Source organism: Hemiscyllium ocellatum, chromosome 30 (assembly GCF_020745735.1).
Source record: "Hemiscyllium ocellatum isolate sHemOce1 chromosome 30, sHemOce1.pat.X.cur, whole genome shotgun sequence".
NCBI lineage: Eukaryota > Metazoa > Chordata > Chondrichthyes > Orectolobiformes > Hemiscylliidae > Hemiscyllium > Hemiscyllium ocellatum.
Genome location: NC_083430.1, coordinates 38,672,242 through 38,694,910, shown reverse-complemented (window position 1 = coordinate 38,694,910; position 22,669 = coordinate 38,672,242). Strand labels below are relative to the sequence as shown.

Here is a 22,669-nt window from a genome sequence, read left to right as displayed (position 1 = left end):
AAAATGATTGCTTATTTCATACTGGATGCTTGTCAAGCAGACTAACAGAGAAATTGGAATTGTTGAGAGAGATTTGAAAGTGAGAGTTGGACAACATCAGTATACAAATGAAAACTGATGAGCCATCATGTAGAATCAAAAGAGGACTACACCATAGTGAGATCCTTCAGGCACTCAAGAGATAATGGTATAGGGCCATAATGAGTAGTCATTGCTGCAGGTGTTCTGGTTACAGTCAAATAGGAAGCCAAGTACAAAGTAAATATAGCATGCATTTTACCCTTATGATGATTTTTTTTCTGCTTATTGAAATGAGGGATGAGATGGGGAAAAAGAATAATGTTCAAAATGTCAAATGCATTTTCAATTTTCCCTCTTTGTTACAGATAGCAGGTTGTCAAGGTAACGAGGGAACGAGGAAGGGATGAAAGAATGAACCTGAAGAGGTATTTTTCACCTGCAGCAAAATAGCACTCTTGCAATCACAAACAATTATAGATTTCTCAAAGGTTTCATTATGTAAACCGTACATATGACAGGCTAATGGAGTTGCAATGCACACAAAGTGCAGTCTAATGAATATATAGTAAATGAATAAAATTAAACAAAGACAACTGATTTTAATTTGTGATTGTCCTATTTTTCACCTCTTTCACCCCAGACTACTCTTACAACTTCTTCAGAATAGCCTGAAATAAATTATTCCCTAATATAGCAAATTTATTTTTTCAATCTCTTGAAGTTGCTCATAATTTTTCATAATTTGAAAACTGTTAATGAGGACTTGAACAGATCTTTGCTCATAATCCTTGTGTTACTTTTTAATACAGTGTAGAGAATATACATAAAAGCAAGATGCTCCATTTTAGATGAGCACACCAAGGCACATAGATATAAATAAACCATTTTCTTAACATTACATACAGGCTAGAGGACATTTAACACAGTTAGTTAATGGTTATTTGTTTAGCATTATTCTTTTATCTTTCAGTGTTGAAATCTCATTGCTGACTGTAACTTTGGAGGGACATTGTAAGGTCACTGGCAGGAAGCCTAGAGGAAAATAGCAGTTACAAAGTGCTAATGGTTTATAGAATTTTTTTTTCCTGGTCAGCAGTCTGAAGTAGGCAGACTGGCATGCATTAGAATCATCCAGGTTCAAATTTTAAGCTATTCTTTCTGTTCAAATATCCTGCAGCCTCTTGCAATTGGAAAATGATGCAATGATTTTTGATGTAATTTTTAAAATTACAAATATCAATATACAATCTATTATCTAATTCTGTAAAATTAGTATATTAATACCAACAAAAATATTTTTTCTTAATTATTTTTGTAATATTTTTTACTGGATATAATGATGGCAATTCTAAATAACAGGCATTCATCACATTGTATACAGTATTTCACTTGATCAATATATGGCTATAGCATAGACTAGCTCCCACTGTTTAGTCTATTTTTTAAAATGTCATTAATTGAATGGTGTACTAAGGGAGTAATGTTCAGAGTAAATACATTGAATAGTACAGGCAAGGCACTGAACTTATTTGTAACATTTTTAATGGATTTGTGCGTTCATTAAGGCCAAGGATTGATGGAGAATGGAACAAATATTTGAAGAGAAGGGGAAATAAACAGGCTAAGTGAACCAAATTTTAAATTAATGGACAAGCTTATACAATCAGAACCATTTTAACTTCAGATTGGCTTAACTCCAAGTGGTAAGTATTCCTGTTTATACAACAGAGTGGATTCCTTAGCATCAGTAGCAACACAAGAACAACTCTGAGGCAACTGTTCAAAATTTGCAGTAGCTGGGAATATGCACTGTCAGGACAGCATTTCTAGTCTTACTGGGTAGATTGGCTTTAGGAACCAGAAACATTTGGTAGCTAGCAGCAATTTCCATTACAGGGAAATGTTCTCTGCCATAGGCTTAAACTTATATATTGATGCAGCAGTTGTACTTTCTGCGGTGCAATGAAGAAATTGCCTCAAGGTGGTTCTCTGTCAGTTGAACTACTGATGAAGTCAGCACCTCCTTCAGCTAGAATGCTGCAGGATACATGCAGCACGAGACTGCAGTGGCATTAGTCACAATGTACGTCAGCTTTTCTTATCGACACACTGCGTGGTCCTTTCTCACCAATACCAGAATGTTAGTAAATTATGATTTTTTTGGTTTTCTTTCTTTCATTGGAAATAACAGGTTTTATTTATAAAGTTTTATTGTCATATGTATGCAAGTATAGGGATACAGGAGCACAGTGAAAAGTATATAATGTCGCCATTCACGGCACCATCTTAAGTATAAGGTTCCACAGGTACAAAATCTTAGGGAGAAAGTAGAACAATAAAGCAGTATAAAGCAGTAAATAAGAAATAAAGTTAAAAGTTCCAAATTGCAATCTTTCGTTAGCCATGGACCTGCAGTCACTCCGTGCTGGGCTTTCCTCACGTGGGCTCAATCTTTCTCCCGCACTGGGCTTGATCTCCCTGTGTCTCCACGCTGCATTCTCACTGCAGACTGCCATCTAACATGTTAAAATATTGAATAGCATGGTCTTATATATATTTATATTATGAAAAACCGTAAATAAGGACTCTAAGACTTTTGCTTGCAATCCCTGTGCTACTATTTAATACAGTATACACAGAAATCAAAATCAAATGCTCAATTGAAGCGCTATATACCATGGCATGTAGAAATAAACAAACTGTTTTCTAAATATTGCATATATTATCTTATTACTGTAAAAAATAGAATTGGTCTCTTACTCCCATTTCTGATGATATCACCTCCACTTCCATGTTAGGTAATATTGAAATAGTTACATCTTCAGGTCCTCTATTCTTTAAATCTGCTGTCATTACACGTTGCCTTAGGCTACCACGAAGGATTCTCCTCTCCATCTCTCCTCTTGCTCAAGGTGTGGTGATGCTCAGGTTAAACCACCAACAGTTGTCTCTGTCGAACGAGAAAGCAGTTCTAAGGTCTGGTAAGACTATGGCGACCTTTTAGCCATAGAGGTGTAAAGCATGGAAACAGGCTCTTCAGCCCAACTCATCCATGCAGACCAGGTATCCTAAACTGAATTAGTGTCTTTTTACTTTGAAAGATTAAACCTTGATCCTACTGCCGTCGCAAATGACCATGTTTTTTCCGAACTGTTGTTTCTCTCCAAAATTCTTAAAACGTATTTTGGCCTCGAAAATCTGTTCTAATCTTTTTCAGAACTCTTATGTTTCAATTGCTGCATAAAGGTTTCTGCAATGCAGTAGTACTTAACAGATCTTATCAAAATCATAAATGACATCTTAAATGATTGCAACAAAGGTACGATTTTCCTTCTCATCCTGTTTGCAGCCTTTTACATGATCAATCACACACATCCTGCTCTAATGTCAACCAGCTGGGGTTGGGGTCTTGTGGCACAGTGAGTATCCATACCTTTGATCCTGGAGGCCTGGGTTTGAGACCCATCTGCTCTAGAGGTGTGTAACAACATATTTGCCCAGATTGATTACCTGGGTACATTCTTGTCTAACTGTAGCCAGAGAGTCACTAGCAATGACTTCTGCTCAGTTAGCTTTACCACCCTCCACAACCCTATGCTTGTCTCCCACTTAACTTGCATCAATGCTGTCATTATCAATGCTGGCATTGTTTTGATGACACCCAGCTCTACCTCATTACCAACTGTCTGGACTTTTTCACTACAGTTAAATTGCCCATTTATCTACATGAACCTCCTGTACGAGATGAGCAGAAAGGTTCTCCAATCAAACACTGGGTAGACTGAAGCTTTTGTTTTTGGTCCCTGCTCCAACTGTTTCTTAACTACTACTATTAATACTTCTGATTTGCTGGCAACTGTCTGAGAATAAGCTAGCCTGTTTCCAACCTCACTGTCATATTCAATCCTGAGACATACTTCTAATCTCATATTCATATGATCTCTAAAACTGCTTATCTCTAATTCTGTGACATTACATAAGTTTATCTTAGGTGATCTGTTTCTGAAACCCTTGTTCATATCTACTTACTTCTAGATTCAAGTCTTCCAATGCAGTCCATGCTAAACTCCCACACTTTGCCCTCTATAAACTTGAGTCAATCATTGTTTTATAATACTCCTGTGGACTAATTACATTGGATGCATTATATGCAAAAGTTGTTGTTACTGTTTTTAAAATGGAGTAAAAAATGAGGTCTGCAGATGCTGGAGATCACAGCTGCAAATATGTTGCTGGTCAGAGCACAGCAGGCCAGGCAGCATCTCAGGAATAGAGAATTCGACGTTTCGAGCATAAGCCCTTCATCAGGAATGAGAGAGAGTAGCCAAGCAGGCTAAGATAAAAGGTAGGGAGGAGGGACTAGGGGGAAGGGCGATGGAGGTGGGATAGGTGGAAGGAGGTCAAGGTGAGGGTGATAGGCCGGAGTGGGGTGGGGGCGGAGAGGTCAGGAAGAGGATTGCAGGTTAGGAGGGCGGTGCTGAGTTGAGGGAACCGACTGAGACAAGGTGGGGGGAGGGGAAATGAGGAAACTGGAGAAATCTGAATTCATACCTTGTGGTTGGAGGGTTCCCAGGCGCATACCTTGTGGTTGGAGGGTTCCCGCCTGGGAACCCTCCAACCACAAGGTATGAATTCAGATTTCTCCAGTTTCCTCATTTCCCCTCCCCCCACCTTGTCTCAGTCGGTTCCCTCAACTCAGCACCGCCCTCCTAACCTGCAATCCTCTTCCTGACCTCTCCGCCCCCACCCCACTCCGGCCTATCACCCTCACCTTGACCTCCTTCCACCTATCCCACCTCCATCGCCCCTCCCCCTAGTCCCTCCTCCCTACCTTTTATCTTAGCCTGCTTGGCTACTCTCTCTCATTCCTGATGAAGGGCTTATGCTCGAAACGTCGAATTCTCTATTCCTGAGATGCTGCCTGGCCTGCTGTGCTTTGACCAGCAACACATTTGCAGCTGTTTTTAAAATGGAGCGAGTATAAAAAAAAACTTCCTTCGGCAGTAAGGCAAGAACCAGAGGTCATAGATTTCAAATAACTAGCCACAAAGCCAGCGAGTAAATAAGGATAAATTTCTTCTGGTTAAAATCTAAACATAATTTAAAAAAAAAAATCCACATTTGGACATAAAGAAGGAGCGATACAAAAAAACTGCAGATACTGGAATCCAAAGTAGACAGGCAGGAGGCTGGAAGAACACAGCAAGTCAAGCAGCATCAGGAGGCGAGACCTGAAGAAGGATTACACCTGAAACGTCGCCTTCTCCGCCTCCTGATGCTGCCTGGCTTGTGTTCTAGTCTCCCGCCTGTCTACTAAAAAGAGCGAGGCAGTGAATCACAAAAGTGTTACAGCACACGAGGAGACCATTCAGCCCCTCAGATCTGTACTTGCTCTTGAAATGAACGTCAGTGCCTACTGCCAATTTTCTGCTTTTCCCCCCACGTCCTGAGAGGCATTACCTGAGAATAGTTGCAGAATTCGCACTAATATGACGCGCCCATTGGTGTCTTTCCAAGCTGTAACACTGAGGACTCTTCCAACAGGCACACTGTCCATCGACGTTGCCTCACCTTTTTGGAAAGTGCCACGAGACCCTCGACCATGCCCCGCCATTTCCTGCCATGCTATTGCGAAACGTATGGACGTCGCCCGGCGCGATGACGCAAGCGCGCGAGGGTGGTGTGTGGCAGGCGCGAGAGAGCTCGAGCTGAGCAGCAGTTAACGATCGGGACCCGCGCAAAGGGAAGGGAAAGGGGGGAAGAGACAGTGGAGTCTTGGGATCACTTCAGCCAGCGGTATAAAGTAATCAGAAACGAGCCACTACTGTGTGCAGGTATCTCCCACCTACCGGGATAGAGCTCAGCGACAGCGGGCAACTCTCTCCGGAAACATCCAGCCTGACAGGGATTTGCCTGTCGTCCCGTTTCCTCAGTCGGTTGCAGGATGCCGTTGGCACAATTAGCTGGTCCTTGGCCCAAAGTGGACCTGGTTCACCTAGAGACCGAGGTAAATATTTCAACAAGGCATAACCAGACTAGAGGGGGGAGTCAACTCTGCCGAGAGGGAAATGTCCATTCATCGGGGAAAGCTATGCTGTTAAATCAGCTCTTGCTGTTTGGGATAAAGTGAACTGACCTGAGAAGCTCAACTGCGAATGATCTCTGCTTGGGGAAATTCCTCTGAAGTTGAAAGATCTAAGGTGGGCTTCTCCGATCGCTCACACTTTCCAATCGAGGGCGGTGTAGTGTACTAAAATCATCGTCAAATATAGCAAAATTGCTGTTTGGGGCGCCGTTGAAATTTATCGAAACAGTATCTGCAGAGGATCGAGCCCGCGGGAGAACAATTCAGTTACCTTAGGCATTGCAAATGTTGGTTATATTGCCACATTGTGGTTACAGTTATGACTATTTTTTGGGAAAAAAATATTCGTGCTTGGCAGTTGCGTGCTTTGTGTCACCGCGTCGTCTTTGTTCAGTGATTGTGTGTAGTATCTACCGTCCGACTTTGGATTCTGCTAACTTCAAAAATATTAATTAATGCAATAATGAATGTACCTCTTGAAAAGAGAGTTACCTTTATGGACATTTTTTTGCCAGGACTGTTTTTATTTGGAAAATAGTGAAATGAATTATGCCGCATATTGCAACAGCAGCTGGTGATGAAAGTGACTTCAAAAGGACTATGGCCAGAATGACATTCTGAACACTTTATTTAATACATATAACGTTGTATATAATACAACGCAGCTACCTAACGGATTCCTCTTCCATAATCTTTCCTTTCTAACCAAAATGATGATTTGCCAAATGCTTTGTGGAGTCAGAAGCCTTTCTAACGTAGATAGAAAACCTGAGATTGGGAGAGTGGTGAAAAGTAATTGTAAATACAGTGGGCAGAAAGGGAAGGAGTGCGTCTACAGTGGAGCTGCTAGATAGTGCACTAGAATATTTTTATTGCATCCTTCTGTAGTTGAGAAGCAGAACTTAGAAGATGAATAATGGGATATTGAAAGAAAGTAGAAAGAAACACACTGAAATTGAAACATTTCCTGAAATAGGAAATTGGATCTGGGGCTGTATTATAAAAGCTTGATGAATAAACTTGATAGATAAAACATTACAGTTCACTTATAAATCAGATTTGAGCAGACATGTCGTAAAATTAAGGTTTTATGTTTGCTAATCTATTACTTCATTAACATTTTATTAGAAAAACGTCAAGTCTTAAAACTGGCAGAAACATTTGACAATTGAACATGCTATAGAAATTCGTGAAAAACAGCTGGTTGTTTAAGATACTTTAATGGGAATCAGTGGGAGAGAAAGTCATCTGCAATTCCATTGGAAATCTAATCCATTAAATTCTCTGGAATTTGTTGCAATAAATAGTTCTTGTTTTGGTATCGATTGATCACCTACTATTCTGGATGAGCTCTTGATTCAAGAGTATGAACCATCCAGTTGAAATGTTGAGGTACAAATGAAGATGCATACCTGCAAAACAAGTTCTGCCTGATAAGCCTTCAATTCTCCTCAAAAACACAATTTTTGAATTTAGAGTTCTTGCACTCTACCAACCCAATTCAAGACTGCTGCAGGCCATCACCAGTAGCAGATTTGTACTCGAACACAAGTACAGTCTTATAATTTGGCAAATCCTCTACTCTACCATTACTATTAAGCAAAGGGATCAACCCTGGTTCAATGAAGAGTACATGAGGACATGGAAAGAGCAGTGCCAGATGTACCTAAAAATGAAATGTCAACCTGGTGAAGCTACATACAGGATTATTTGGAGTCAAAGTGCAAACAATAGAGTTAAGCAATTCCAACTGATGGATCAGATCTAATGTTTGCAATTCTGCCACATCCAGTCATTAATGGCAGTGGGCAATTAAACACCTCAGTGGAGAGAGCTCCAGAAATATCCCCATCATCTGTTGGAGTGTAGCACATCAGTACAAATGATAAGGCTGAAGCCTTTGCAACAGTCCTTAGTTAAAAGTGATCCATCTCAGCCTCCAGCAATTCAGTTTTATACCAAGAACTGTTGAAAGCATTGTACACTGCATAGGCTCTGACAAATATGCTGGCAATAGTACTTAAGATATGTGCTGCACCAAGACAGATGGTTTTTGGACAGCCACAACACTGGTATCTACCTGAAAATATGGAAAATTGCCCAGATCCATCTTGTCCACTCAAAGCAGGACAAATCCAATCAAACTAGTTATGTTCTCACAATGTTTCTGTTGTTTATCAGCAAAGTAATGTAAAAGATCATCAACAGTTTCTTCAAGTTGCCCTTCTTTAGCTTTTAGATGCTTAGCTTGGGTTCCGCCAGGGCCACTCAGCTCTTGACTTCACAACAGCCTTAGTTCAACAAGGACAAAACAACTGAATTCCAGATGTGAAGTGAGTGAGTGCCATTGACATCAAGGTTGCATTTGACCAAATGCAGCATCAAGGACCCCCAGTAAAACTGGGAATCAGGGAGAATCTCTCCATTGGTTGGAGTCATACCTGAGGCAAAAGAAGATGATGACTTGATGGGCTGAATGGCCTTATTTCCACTCCTATGTCTCATGGTCTTTTAATGTCTTAGGCCCAACTGTCTTCAGCTGCTTCATCAATGACCTCTTTAACATAAGATTCGAAGTGAGAATCTTCTTCGGAGAATGCAGCAGTCCACGTTCAATAGCAGAAAGATCTGGATAAGATCCAGGTTTGAGCTGATAGTGGCAAGTGAAATTCACATTGAACAAATGCCAGGGAATGATCATACCCAGCAAGAGTGAGTTTAACCGCCAGCCCATGGCATTCAATATCATTTAAATCACTTAAACTCCCATGGAGGTTACCATTGTCCCGAAGTTGAATTGAAATATGCAAATAAATACAGTGACTACAAGACCAGGTTAGAAGTTAGGAATCTGCGGTGAGTAACCCACCTCCTGAATCCCCAAAACCAGATAAGAAGCACAAGTCAGGGGTCTGGATGGAATACTTCCAAGTTCTTGAATGAGTTCAGCTCCAGCACTGTAGAAGCTAGACACCGTTCAGTACCCAGCAGCCCACTTAAACCACATCCACAAACATTCACTAATGCAACATGATAGCAGAGTGCCCCATCTACAAGGTACCACCGTAGAAATTCACAAATGTTACATGGACAGAACCCTCCAAACCCATGGCTACAAACATACAGAAGAGCAAGGCAGCAGATACATGGGATAACTACCACCTGCAAGTTCTCCTCCAAGTCACTCTCAATCCTGACTTGGAAGTATATATTGCTATTCCTTCACTGCTGGTCCTTCACTCTTGCAACACTCCCATCCCCAATATTAGTGTGGATCTACATATAGCAAATTAACTGCATCGGTTTCTCAATACCAACTTAGGAATGGGCAATGTATGTTAGCTGAGCTGGTAATGCCCAAATCCCATAAACAAAAAAAAACAATCTCCTGTCCCTTTCTTAATTCATTGAATGTGTTGTCATTTCCCAAAACTGAAAGTTTCTTCTCCAGAACTCCATGTTGAATCCACCCAGTAAACCTTCCATCCCTGACATGGTAATAAAACTGCTCATATCAAAGGTATCAGTAACATATTATACAACCTGTTAAAAAAACTATCCTTTATCTTTCTTCTGTGAACTCCCTGCAGCCTTTCACATTATTCATCACATGATCCTTGAACGTCAGTGCACAACCATCGAGCTCAGTGGGACTTCTCACTCTTGGTTCATTCTTACCTATTTAGTTTTAGATAGATTATCATTTACAACAGCTTTTCTTTTCACTAATGTGCAGTATCTTTCAATTTCCTCCCATTTGAAATCTATGTTCTGCCCTTTATGCAATATTGTCCAAAAACACAAATTAGTTTTATTTGATCATTAACAATATTCAGTTCACTACTATCTCCCTAAATTGTTAGATTGCTTGTCCAGATTCCAGAGCAAGTTGAGCAGGAATGTCCTCCAATTTAACAATGGCAGGACTAAAATCATTGGCTTTGGTCTTTGCCACAAACTCAGTTTCCTAATTACTGGTTCCATTCCTCTTTCTGGTAAATATTTGAGATGAACACTTTGTGCACAACTTTGTTATCATAATTGACCACAAGATGAATTGCCAACAATGCATCCGCACAATACTAATTCAGATTATTTCCACCATTACAAATTTTTTTTGAATTCATTTGTGGAATGTGGGCACACTGACTGGACCAAAATTTATTCCCTATCACTAGCTACCTCTGAGAAATTGATGGTGAGCTGCCTTTGTGAACTGCAGCAATCCATTTGGATTGTTACCACAATGCTGTTAGGGCAGGTGTTGGGGCAGATTTTGACCTAGCAACACTGAAGGAATGACAATATATTTTGATGTTAGAATGTTAATCTGTTTGATGTTGATTTATGGATAGATATTAGCCAGAAACACTATAGGTCTTTTACATCCACCCAAACACGCAGATGGGGCATTAGAATAATATCTGATTTGAAGGATAGCACATCTGACAATGCAAAAGTCCATTCCTCCTGCACTTGTGTCCATCTTGATTGTTCTGTTCAAGTCCTGGGTCACAACCTGGACTTTGTGATTCAGAAGGAAGGGAACTGAAAACATAGTGTTACAGTATAACAGATTCTGCCTAAAGACTAGACATTAAGAACTAATCTCGAACTGGTGTGTTTAGAATGAGAGAGATTTGCAAATGAGGAGAATTTTTAAAATTGAGACTTGGTTTAGCTGTGAGCCATTGCAGGTCATGAAGGGACTTGGATATGACTGGCGGAGCTTGGGATTAACTTTCTGCGGATTGAAAGATGGAATGTTGGCTAAGATTGTATGGACATTAAAGTCAAGTCTAGATATTATAAAGGGATGGATCAGGGTTTGAACAACAAATGAACTCAAGCAGAATGATGTGCTTGGACACCAAATGTGGGTTCAAATATGTCACAAAAATTGTGAACATTATAGTTTAGTTTGTTTCTAGAAGATGGGCTGGATTGGGTGGATAGGAATTTGAATTTATGGTGGGGATTGAAAGTTTCATTCTTCTTCAATGGTAAAAAGTTGCAGCATGTTGCTATGCAGAGGGACCTGGGTATCCTTGTGCATGAATCACAAGGTTGGTTTTCAGCTACAATAGGCAATTAGGAAGGAAAATGGAATTTTGTCCTTCATTGCTGGAGGGATTGAGTTTAAAAGCAGGGAGGTCATGTGGCAGCTGGATAAGGTCCTGGTGAGGCTACACCTGGAGTTTTGGTCTCCTTGCTTGAGAAAGGATGCACTGCCACTGGAAGAGGCACAGAAGAGGTTTACTAGGTTGATTCCAGAGTTGAGGGGGGTTGGCTTATGAGGAGAGACTGAGTAGATTGGGATTATATTCATTGGAATTTAGGATAATGAAGGGGGATCTTATAGAAACATATAAAATCATAAAGGAATACAGAAGATAGACATAGAGAGGATGTTTCCAACTGGCATTTGAAACTAGGTCAAGAAGGCATTGCCTCAAAATTAGGGGGAGCAGATTTAGGACTGAATTGAGAAGGAACTTCTTCACCCAGAGGGTTGGAAATTTATGGAATTTCCCCCCCAGTGAAGTAGTTGACGTTAGTTCAGTCAATGTATTTAAAGCTCAGATAGATTTTTTTGAACAATGAAGGAATTAATGGTTATGATGAGAGGCCGGGTATGTGGAGCTGAGGCCGTGAAAAGATCAGCCATGATCTTTTTGAATGGCGGAGCAGCTCAAAGGGCCAGATTGCCAACTCCTGCTCCAAGTTATGTTTCTATGTTCTTATTTAGTTGGAGTTTCTGGTATCTTTTGAGACTGATAGCTTTTCAAACAAAGAAATCTCCACAACTCCAACAGGACAAAAACCAATGGGCAAGATTTCATTTTCTTTAAACCTTTAATGTAACAAATCAACTAAAATTAACATAATTCAAACATTATTTATTTCAAATAAAAAATTAAATTTCACTTTAAATAGTTGATACACCAAAAATGCAGTTAACTTCAACCATTTATATCATATCCTGCACAAATGCAGCTCCTCATTCAATCATAGTCTTTCCAACTTGACCACTTGCACATAGAATTTTTCACTGCTCCTTCATGATTTTGATTCTTGAGTGATAACTCTATCTAAGGTTCCAGGATAGAATTAAGACCAGTCAGATTTCTACAAACCCCTTTTTATTTGGATTATGACCGTTCTGGTGGCATAGCTTTCCAGAATGCCTTTAAAACTGACCAACTGATACACTAATTCAGTCTGGTCCTCTGAGACATGTACCCAACTCTTCAGCATGTGTAAATAATTCAATCCACTTTTAGAATTCAACTCCTTTCAGCTCAGTTGCATGTCCCAGGTGTGGAGATGGATTTTCTTCTTGTTACCAAACAGAGGATGACATAGAGAACTTTGCTTGCTTCACTTTTTACAAATTTCTGTGCTCTGAACTGCCCGCTCAAGATCATCTCCATAGAAAGGTCAGCATTAACTCCTCAGATCCTCATTACTTTAAATGGGAATCAAATCACTCCCTTTTCTAGAAATATATATTTTCATACTCTCTGCCCTTAGAACATATTTATAATTGACTTGTCCAGAGATCTTATTACATACCTCTGTAGCAGTTGTGACTTGAACCCAGGCTCCCTGACTCAGAGTTTAGGGACATTACCACTGTCCCATGAGAGCTCTTTCAATTAGCATATACTTGCAATAATGGGAGAATTCATAAACTGGTGGGAATCTGAGGGATCCTGATGCAATTTTTTCTGACTGATATCATTTTCAGTGCTGTAAAGCAAGATGATTTTTAGGAATGTAATGTAAAGGTGTTTGAGTTATTTAAATTTTAATATTTATTTTTAAGTTTTGATTTAGGCTAGTGGATGTGGGTCTTTGGTTGTTTTGAGGGGTTAATGATCAACTTGCAAGTTAACCCACTTAGTTCTGTTTTTGTCTCCATAGATGCTGCCAGACCTGCTGAGTTTCTCCAACATTTTATGTTTTTATTACATATTTCCAGTAATTGTATTAGTTTACTAAAATGAAACAGAGTGAGCTTTTGATGTATAATGGGATTTTGTTTCATTCATAGATAAATTGTTGTACATTAAGCTTTCAAATTTGGAAGGTCAGAAATTGTATATTTTCTGATTAGAAGAAATATCCATAGTTTTAGAACAGCTTTGGGTTTCGGTTTTACAGTTTTTCAGAAGTCTTGATTGACGCTGAATTTGTAAAATAATTGCTCTTGAGAAAGGGAAATAGTTTAGAACTATTGAGACATAGGCCACCTTTTTTATATTCATTTACAGGATGAGGGAGTCGCTGTCTAGGCCAGCATTATTTATTGTCCATCCAGAAGGCAGTTAGGTGTCTGTGGGTCTGGAGTCAGATGTAGACCAGACCATGTGAGGATGGTAGTTTCCTTCCATCAAGGACATTATTGATGCTGAAGGATAAGGAGATATATACTCCTGAGTGTCTATTACCAGAAAAGGTACTGGTAACAGGAATGCGTGGTGAGACAAAAAGTACTCAGTTATGTAAAGTGAGGCTAGATAGTCCAGAGAAGAGTGGAGAATTTGTGGTAGGAGTGCTGGACAAACTCTCAATTCTCAGAATACAATTTGTCCTTGCAAATGATAGAGCTGATTCACCAGTAGGTGTGCTACCTACTCTAGTTGAAAAGCCAGTGGAGACGCAGGCAACTGAAGAAATGAAGGATACATATTGGGGAATTTTCCCAGATTGTGTGATCACAAAATCACAGAGGCGCAAGTTAAAGCAGGAGAGATCAAGAGGCACAGGTAAGGAAGCTGATATAGTTTTATCCAAGATTGTTTTGATTAGCTAAGTGGGACAGAGCAGGAGCAACTAGGTAAACCTGCAAATATCTTCAGCTGTGTTATGCTTATTGAGTTATAGCAGAAAGATGAGAAGTTAAAACAGTTGTATCAAAAGGCATATACAGAAGAGGAGAGTGAATGCATCCCTTTGTGTTATTACTTAACAAATGATGTCTTAGTGAGGAAATGGAGACCATCACACATTCAAGCAGATGAGAAATGGACAGAGATTCATCAAATTGTTTTGCCAGTAAGGTATGGAAAGAGGTGCTGTGAGTGGCACATGAGCTACCACTTGGAGATCATTTCGGGGTGAAGAAAACAGGCTAAAATACAAAGACGTTTTTACTGCCCTGGATTACACAATGATGTAGTTGAATTTTGCTAGACATGTCATATATGTCAGCTAATCGGAAAACCAGAGGCAGTAATAAAACCCGCACCTATAATACCAATTGTAGCATTTGAGGAACCTTTCACAAGAGTCTTGATTGATTGTGTAGGTCTTCGAGTAAAAAGTGAGGTCTGTAGATGCTGGAGATCAGAGCTGAAAATGTGTTGCTGGTTAAAGCACAGCAGGTTAGGCAGCATCCAAGGAACAGGAAATTCGACGTTTCGGGCCAGAGCCCTTCATCAGGAATAAGGAGAATGTGCCAGGCAGGCTAAGATAAAAGGTAGGGAGGAGGGACTTGGGGGAGGGGCGATGGAGATGTGATAGGTGGAAGGAGGTCAAGGTGAGGGTGATAGGTTGGAGTGGGGTGGGGGCGGAGAGGTCAGGAAGAAGATTGCAGGTTAGGAGGGCGGTGCTGAGTTGAGGGAACCATCACGAAGGACTCAAAGCCATCTGCTTCTTCCTTTCCCGCCGCACCAACCAGTACCCTTCCAGTGACACCCTCCTTCGACTGACTGAACTGGTCCTCACCCTGAATAACTTCTCTTTTCAATCCTCCCACTTCTTCCAAACTAAAGGAGTTGCCATGGGCACCCGCATGGGCCTCAGCTATGCCTGTCTCTTCGTAGGATATGTGGAACAGTCCATCTTCCGCAACTACACTGGCACCACCCCCCACCTTTTCCTCCACTACATCGATGACTGTATCGGCGCTGCCTCGTGCTCCCACGAGGAGGTTGAACAGTTCATCAACTTTACCAACACCTTCCATCCCGACCTCAAATTCACCTGGACTGTCTCAGACTCCTCCCTCCCCTTCCTAGACCTTTCCATTTCTATCTCAGGCGACCGACTCAACACAGACATCTACTATAAACCGACTGACTCCCACAGCTACCTGGACTACACCTCCTCCCACCCTGCCCCCTGTAAAAACTCCATCCCATATTCCCAATTCCTTCGTCTCCGCCGCATCTGCTCCCAGGAGGACCAGTTCCAATACCGTACAGCCCAGATGGCCTCCTTCTTCAAGGACCGCAGATTCCCCCCAGACGTGATCGACGATGCCCTCCACTGCATCTCCTCCACTTCCCACTCCTCCGCCCTTGAGCCCCGCTCCACCAACCGCCACCAAGACAGAACCCCACTGGTTCTCACCTACCACCCCACCAACCTCCGCATACAGCGTATCATTTCCGCCACCTCCAAACGGACTCCACCACCAGGGATGTATTTCCCTCCCCTCCCCATCAGCGTTCCGCAAAGACCATTCCCTTCGTGACTCCCTCGTCAGGTCCACACCCCCCACCAACCCAACCTCCACTCCCGGCACCTTCCCCTGCAACCGCAGGAAATGTAAAACTTGCGCCCACACCTCCTCCGTCACTTCCCTCCAAGGCCCCAAGGGATCCTTCCATATCCGCCACAAGTTCACCTGCACCTCCACACACATCATCTATTGCATCCGCTGCACCCGATGTGGCCTCCTCTACATTGGGGAGACGGGCCGCCTACTTGCGGAATGCTTCAGAGAACACCTCTGGGACGCCCGGACCAACCAACCCAACCTCCCCGTGGCTCAACACTTTAACTCTCCCTCCCACTCCACCGAGGACATGCAGGTCCTTGGACTCCTCCATCAGCACAACATAACAACACGACGGCTGGAGGAGGAGCGCCTCATCTTCCGCCTGGGAACCCTCCAACCACAAGGAATGAACTCAGATTTCTCCAGTTTCCTCATTTCCCCTCCCCCCACCTTGTCTCAGTCGGTTCCCTCAACTCAACACCGCCCTCCTAACCTGCAATCTTCTTCCTGACCTCTCCGCCCCCACCCCACTCCAACCTATCACCCTCACCTTGACCTCCTTCCACCTATCACATCTCCATCGCCCCTCCCCCACGTCCCTCCTCCCTACCTTTTATCTTAGCCTGCCTGGCACATTCTCCTCGTTCCTGATGAAGGGCTCTGGCCCGAAACGTTGAATTTCCTGTTCTTTGGATGCTGCCTAACCTGCTGTGCTTTAACCAGCAACACATTTTCAGCTCTGATTGTGTATGTCCCCTACCTCAAACAAAAAGTGGGAATAAATATTTATTATCAATAATGGATGTGTCGACTAGGTTTCCAGAGGCAATCCCACAATGCAACATCACAGCTGAAAGGGTTGTAGAAGAATTGCTTAAATTTTTTGCTAGAAATGGACTACCAATAGAGTTCCATTCGGATCAAGGATTAAACTTCACATTCAAACTATTCAAGGAGGTTATGGTTAACTTGGCAATTAAACAATTTAGATCTACTGCATACCATCAAGAATCACAGAGAAAGCTAGAGAGATGGTATCAAACATTAAAGACCATGCTGAGGGCTTATAGTCAGGATTATCCAGATGATTGAGATAAGGGAGTTCCATTTGTACGTTTTTTGCGATCAGAGATGCAACAAATAAATCGACCAAATTCAGTCCATTTGTATTAATTTTTAGGGCATGAAGTAAGAGGACCATTAAAATTGATTAAGGAAAAATTAATAAATCAGAATTCAGGCACCACCCATTTGGATTACGTGTCAAATTTTAGAGAATGATTAAATAGAGCTGGAGAGTTGGCTAGACAGCATTCAAAAGTATCACAGTATACAATGAAACAGGAAATGGATAAAAAAAATCACAAATTTGCAATTTTGCAATTGGGGATAAGGTATTGGTGTTGCATCCAGTCACAGCTGAGCTGAGCCTTGAAAAGGAAGGTTTAGTGGACCTTATCAAATTGGAAATAAATTGAGTGAGTGAACTACTTGATAAGGACTCCAGATAGGAAGAAATCTCACAGAGTGTCATGTGAATATGCTCAAAAGGTATTTTGATAAAGAAGGAAAGCAAGAGGAGAAGGTGCTAATGATTACAGCATAGAAGAAGAACCAAGTTCAGAGGATTCTGAATTGGGCATTCCAATCAAATTGGACAATGAGGAAGTTGTCAAAAATTGGGATAAATTATTGAGTTATTTTCCACAAGAAAATCAAAATGACCTGGATCAGTTATTACTATCACATGGGGAGATATGCAGAAATAAACTGCGAAGTACTAACCTAATTGTGCATAATGTATCGATAGGAGATGCTGTTCCAAATAACCTTTCCAATTAAGCATAACCCACTAAAGTTGGCACAAGTTCAGAAGGAGATACAGCGCATGCTCTAAGATGGCATAATCAAAGTGAGTTCCAGTAACCGGAGCTCACCCATAATTATGGTACCAAAGCCAGATAGTACCTAACGGTTATGTGTGGACTATCGCAAAGTCAACGCTGTTATAAAAACTGATGCATATTCAATTCCAAGGTTGGAGAACTGTGTCCAAAAAGTGAGACAAGCAACTTACATTTCTAAGTTGGACTTGCTCAGAGGCTACTGGCAAGTACCTCTCTCAGAACAGCAAAGGCAATTTTGACTTTCGTAATGCCAAATGGACTGTATCAGTTTGAAGTCACACCATTTGGTCTGAAAAATGCTCCAGCCACATTTCAGAGACTGACAAATAAGGTCATTGCTGGGTTACGCAACTGTGTCATGTATAATGGTGAACTGGTGATTTTTAGTCACTAACGGAAGGAACATTTACAGCATTTATCGGAATTCTTCGATCGACTTCGGAAGGCAGGCTTGGTGGTAAACCAAGCTAAAAGTGAATTTGCTAAAGCCCAAGTCACCCTCCTGGGTCACGTTATTGGAAATGGACAAATGGCCCCATGGGATGTGAAAGCAAAAGTAATTGGGGAATTTCCTGCACCGTCGATGAAAAAAGAATACTACTGCTCTTGGGATAGACTGGATTTTACTGAAAGTGTGTGCCAAATTTTAGCAGTGTAGCTGCTCCACTCACCAAATTGTTATAAAGGGGCAAGAAGTTTCAGTGGACTGCGGACTGTCAAAAGGCATCTGACAGCCTAAAACCTGTGTTAACCACTGCCCCGGTATTAGCCACAACAGATTACATGAAGCTTTTCAAGGTGGCTATCGAAGCCAGTGATATGGTTGTCAGTGCCGTGCTCCTGCAGGAGGATGATGAGGGAGTAGAAAGACCCATTGGGTATTTTTCCAAGAAGTTGAACATTCATCAACAGAAATATTCAACGGTAGAAAAAGAAACTTTAAGCTTGGTGTTGGCATTACAACATTTTAGTGTTTATATTAGCAGCAATGTATCTGAGCCCTTCCTGAAGAAGGGCTCATGCCCGAAACGTCGATTCTCTTGCTCTTTGGATGCTGCCTGACCTGCTGCGCTTTTCTAGCAACACATTTTTCAGCAATGTATCTGAGCAAATTATATACACTGATCTTAACCTATTGAAATTTGTGGAAAAATTTAAGGACAGAAATGCCAGACTGTTTAAATGGAGCTTGTTGTTGCAGCCATTCAATTTGACAATTGTGCATGTGGCAGGTGGCAAAAATGTGATTGCCGATGCATTATCAAGACTCAAATGAGATATGGAGGCATTTGGTAGCAGGTGTGCTGTGGCCTGAATTTTCATGTGTTGTGCATGCTTGAATGTGTATAATTAGTACAGTGTATAGGTGTGGTTTAGATTACTAACCAATTTGTTTTTGAAGGACTTAAAAATGAAGCCACATTTTGGCATTGATGGTTCATTTTTTTCAGGGGGGAGGTGTCACAAAACTGGTCCCTTTTTTTCTAGAATCTTTCCTTTTCTCAAGGATACTGTGTCCTTGATTTTTTTTGCAGAGGGGTTATAAAACTCTCCCGGTTCTGATTAGACTGGTTTGGTATAGAGATTAAAGGGTATCAAGAGGCCTTTTTGTTTATATGTAAAAAGGCCAAAGTGGTCATGTTTTAGAAGTGACCTGTATAATGAAGGGTGAGTGGTCAGCTCTCTAGTTGATTCTGGATTAGTGGTGCTGGAAGAGAACAGCAGTTCAGGCAGCATCCAACGACCATCAAAATCGACATTTCGGGCAAAAGCCCTTCATCAGGAATAAAGGCAGTGAGCCTGAAGCGTGGAGAGATAAGCTAGGGGAGGGTGAGGATGGGGAGAGAGTAGCACGACATGGTTGAAGAGCTTCAGGGCAGAGGAAATGACCTGGGATTTGCAGTGGGAGAGGGACTCCCTGAGATTCTGCTGTGTTCTTCCAGCACCACTGATCCAGAATCTGGTTTCCAGCATCTCCAGTCATTGTTTTTACCTTTTAGCTCTCTAGTTGAGCCAATCAGTCCAGAACTAGTTACAAGTTCAGCAGTGGACTGTGTGAATAGGCTCTCTCCTTCTGCCTTTCTAACTTCAACCTGTAACATTTGTTCCTTTTTTAAATGTATTTTAAGGAGGTTTGCTAAATGGGACTTTTGTGCATATTTGGAACAGCATAATTAGGTCTAGTTTGGATAGACTGAGTTCTGTCGGGGTTCTTTATTCTGTTCTTTGTATTTCACTGTGTAATTTTGTGAATAAATTTCTGTCTGTTTTGAAACCTAGTAGCCAACCTAGCTAACATACTCCAGGTAATTTTCACTGTACACTTTCCGAAAAAAATTGCAAAATTATGGTCTGGGTTGCCTGCTCAAGAATGTTTTGAGTGGTTTGGCCTAGTCCATAACAATAAACACAAGACTAGACAAATCCAACCACTCAATTACTGACCAATCATTCTACTCTTGATCATCAGCAAAGTGGTGGCTGAAATTCATTGACAGTGGTATCTATTGCTGCTCAGAAATAACCTGCCCACCAATGCTTACTTTGTGTTCCACCAAGCCATTTAGCTTCTGGCCTCACTCTCCCCTACATCAAAGATATCTCGGAAACGACTGCCAGACTATCCAGACCTCTTGGCATCATGGTAGCCCACAAACCCACCAACACACTAAAACTGCAGCTAATGAACTTGAAAAACCTTATGCAGACAACAAGCAAAACTAATGCCATTTACAAAATTATGGTGCAAGAACTGTAACAAATACTACATTGGACAAACAGGCAGAAAATTAGCCACAAAACGACATGACCCTCTCTCACTAGTATCCTTACATACAGATAGGAAGGACACCACTTCAACTGGGACAACACATCCATTCTAGGACAAGCTAAACAGAGAATTCCTAGAAGCATGACATTCCAACCGGAATCCTATCAACAAACACATTGATTTGGACCCCATTTACCACCCCCGAGAAAAAGAACAGGAGATGGCATCACCATAGGAAATTACATCAGCACAGGAAAGGACATTGCCAACCCAAAGAAACCCAAATATATTAATAAAGTAGGAAACACCAGCAGTGCTTCATCTGGAGACTCATTGAAGATGTTACCTAGTATGGTGACGAAACGGCTGAAAACAAAGCTTCCAGCTCAGCAAGCAAACCTACATCCAGAACCTCAACCTGAGCTACATATCTTCTCAAAACTCGCTAACTCATTGCAAAGTAGCTGAACTACAGAGATGAGATGAGAGTGATTATCCTTTCCGTCAAGGCAGTGACAGGTGGTGAGGGAACCAACAAGAGGGAAAAAACATGTTTGACCTACCCCTTCTGCAGGTGCATCTGTCTATGATCATTAAGAGTGACCACTGCTCAGTTTGCCTTCATATTGAGAACACCCCCCATCATGTTGTGTGGCACTATCAATGTGCTTACTGGGACAGACTTTGAACAGAAACTCAAGATTGAACATCCATGAGGAGCTGCAGGCCATTGACAGCAACAAAACTGAATGCCAGTACAATCTGCAACCTCATGTTTTTGTATATCCCCCACTCAACTACTACCATCAAGCTAAGGGATCAACCCTGATTCAATGGAGAGTGCAGGAGGGCATGCCAGGAGCAGCACCAGGCTTACCTAAAATGAGCTGTGAACCTGGTGACGCTACCAAACTGGATTACTTGGTTGCCAAACAATATAAGCAGCAAGTGACAGACAGAGCTAAGTTATATGACAACTCATAGATCAGATCTAAGCTCTGCAGTTCTACCACACCCATTCATGAATGGTAGTGGACAACTAAATAACTCACCGGAGGAGGAGACTCCACAAACAACCTTATCTCAATGGGGATGGAAGAACCCGAAACATCAATGCAAGAGATATGGCTGAAGTATTTACAGTTGAGCGTGTGGTTCTGGAAAAACAGAGAAAGGTCAGGCAGCATCCACGGACAGGAGAATCAATGTTTCGGGCATCAGCCCTTCATTGGGAATGAGAGATAAATGGGACGGGGGTGGGGCTGGAGGGGTGGGGTGGGGAACGGTTGCTGAGAATGCAATAGGTAGGTGAAGTTGGGAGGGAAGGTGGATAGGTAGGAGAGGAAGGATACCCACTCCACCTTCAGCCCCCCGGCACACAAGCCTCATTCCTGATGAAGGGCTTATAACCGAAACATTGATTCTCTTGCTCCTTGGATACTGCCTGACCTGCTGTGCTTTTCCAGCACCACACTCGACTCTGATCTCGACCTCTGCCGTCCTCACTCTCTCCTCCCTGAAGCATGTACAGCAATCTTAGAGTTGTAAGATCTTAGAATTTAGAGGATTACATAGATAAGGATTAAGGATGGGACTAGCTGGATATTATTTTTGGGAGCCAGTATAGACCCGATGGGTGAGTGGCCTCCTTCTGTACTGTAAGATTCTATGCTTCTAAGTGCCAGGTGGATGATCAGCTCTCCCTCTTGCAACGGTCCCCAGCATCACAGATGCCGGTCTTCAATCACCATGACTCCCTCCACACAATATCAAGAAATGGTTGGAGGTACTGGATACTGCAAATGGCACCTGACAACATTCCAGCAATTGTACTGAAGACTTGTGCTCCTGAACTTGCAGCTCCCCTAGCCAAACTGTTCCAGTGCAATTACAACACTGGTGTCAAACCCCCAACACTTAATCATCAAGAAAGGTCAAAGGTATCATCAACAGCGCTGTTAAGCCACACATGCTCAGTAATAACCTGCTCACTGATGCCCAGTTTGAATTCAGCCAGGGCTACTCATCTCTGACCTCATTACAGCCTTAGTTTAAATATGTATAAAAATGCTGAATCCCAGAGGTGAAGTCAGAGTGATAACTCGACATCAAGACTGCATTCAATCAAACGTGGCAACAAGGACCCTAGCAAAATTGGCATCGATGGGAATCAGGGGCAAACTCTCCACTGGTAGAGTCATATTTGGCACATGGGAAGATGATTGTGGTTGGAGGTCAATCATCTCAACTGCAGGACATCTCAGCATGAGTTCTTTAGGGTAGTGTCCTGGGACTAACCATTTTCAGTTGTTTCATCAATGGCCTTCCCTCCATCACAAGGTCATAAGTGGGGATGTTCATCGATGATTATACAT

At 41.8% G+C, this 22,669-nt stretch overlaps 1 protein-coding gene and 1 long non-coding RNA gene across 3 annotated transcripts in view; one reads left to right on the top strand and one right to left on the bottom strand.

Annotated features, from left to right (window-relative positions):
- Positions 1-1,414: 1,414 nt before the first annotated feature.
- LOC132830087 (uncharacterized) lies at positions 1,415-5,638 on the bottom strand. The gene is made up of 3 exons (XR_009646319.1): positions 5,482-5,638; positions 2,782-2,971; positions 1,415-2,537 (listed from the first exon to the last, which is right to left on the bottom strand). It is a non-coding gene; the product is annotated as an uncharacterized LOC132830087 (long non-coding RNA).
- An 89-nt stretch (positions 5,639-5,727) lies between these two features.
- The window catches only part of rps6ka1 (ribosomal protein S6 kinase a, polypeptide 1), a 234,132-nt gene continuing 217,190 nt past the window's right edge, over positions 5,728-22,669 (top strand). For both annotated transcript variants that reach the window (XM_060847548.1, XM_060847547.1), the window contains exon 1: positions 5,728-6,028. In XM_060847548.1, coding sequence (XP_060703531.1) covers positions 5,966-6,028 — 63 coding nt within the window. In that variant the 5' untranslated portion in view covers positions 5,728-5,965. The remainder of the gene's footprint in view (positions 6,029-22,669) is intronic.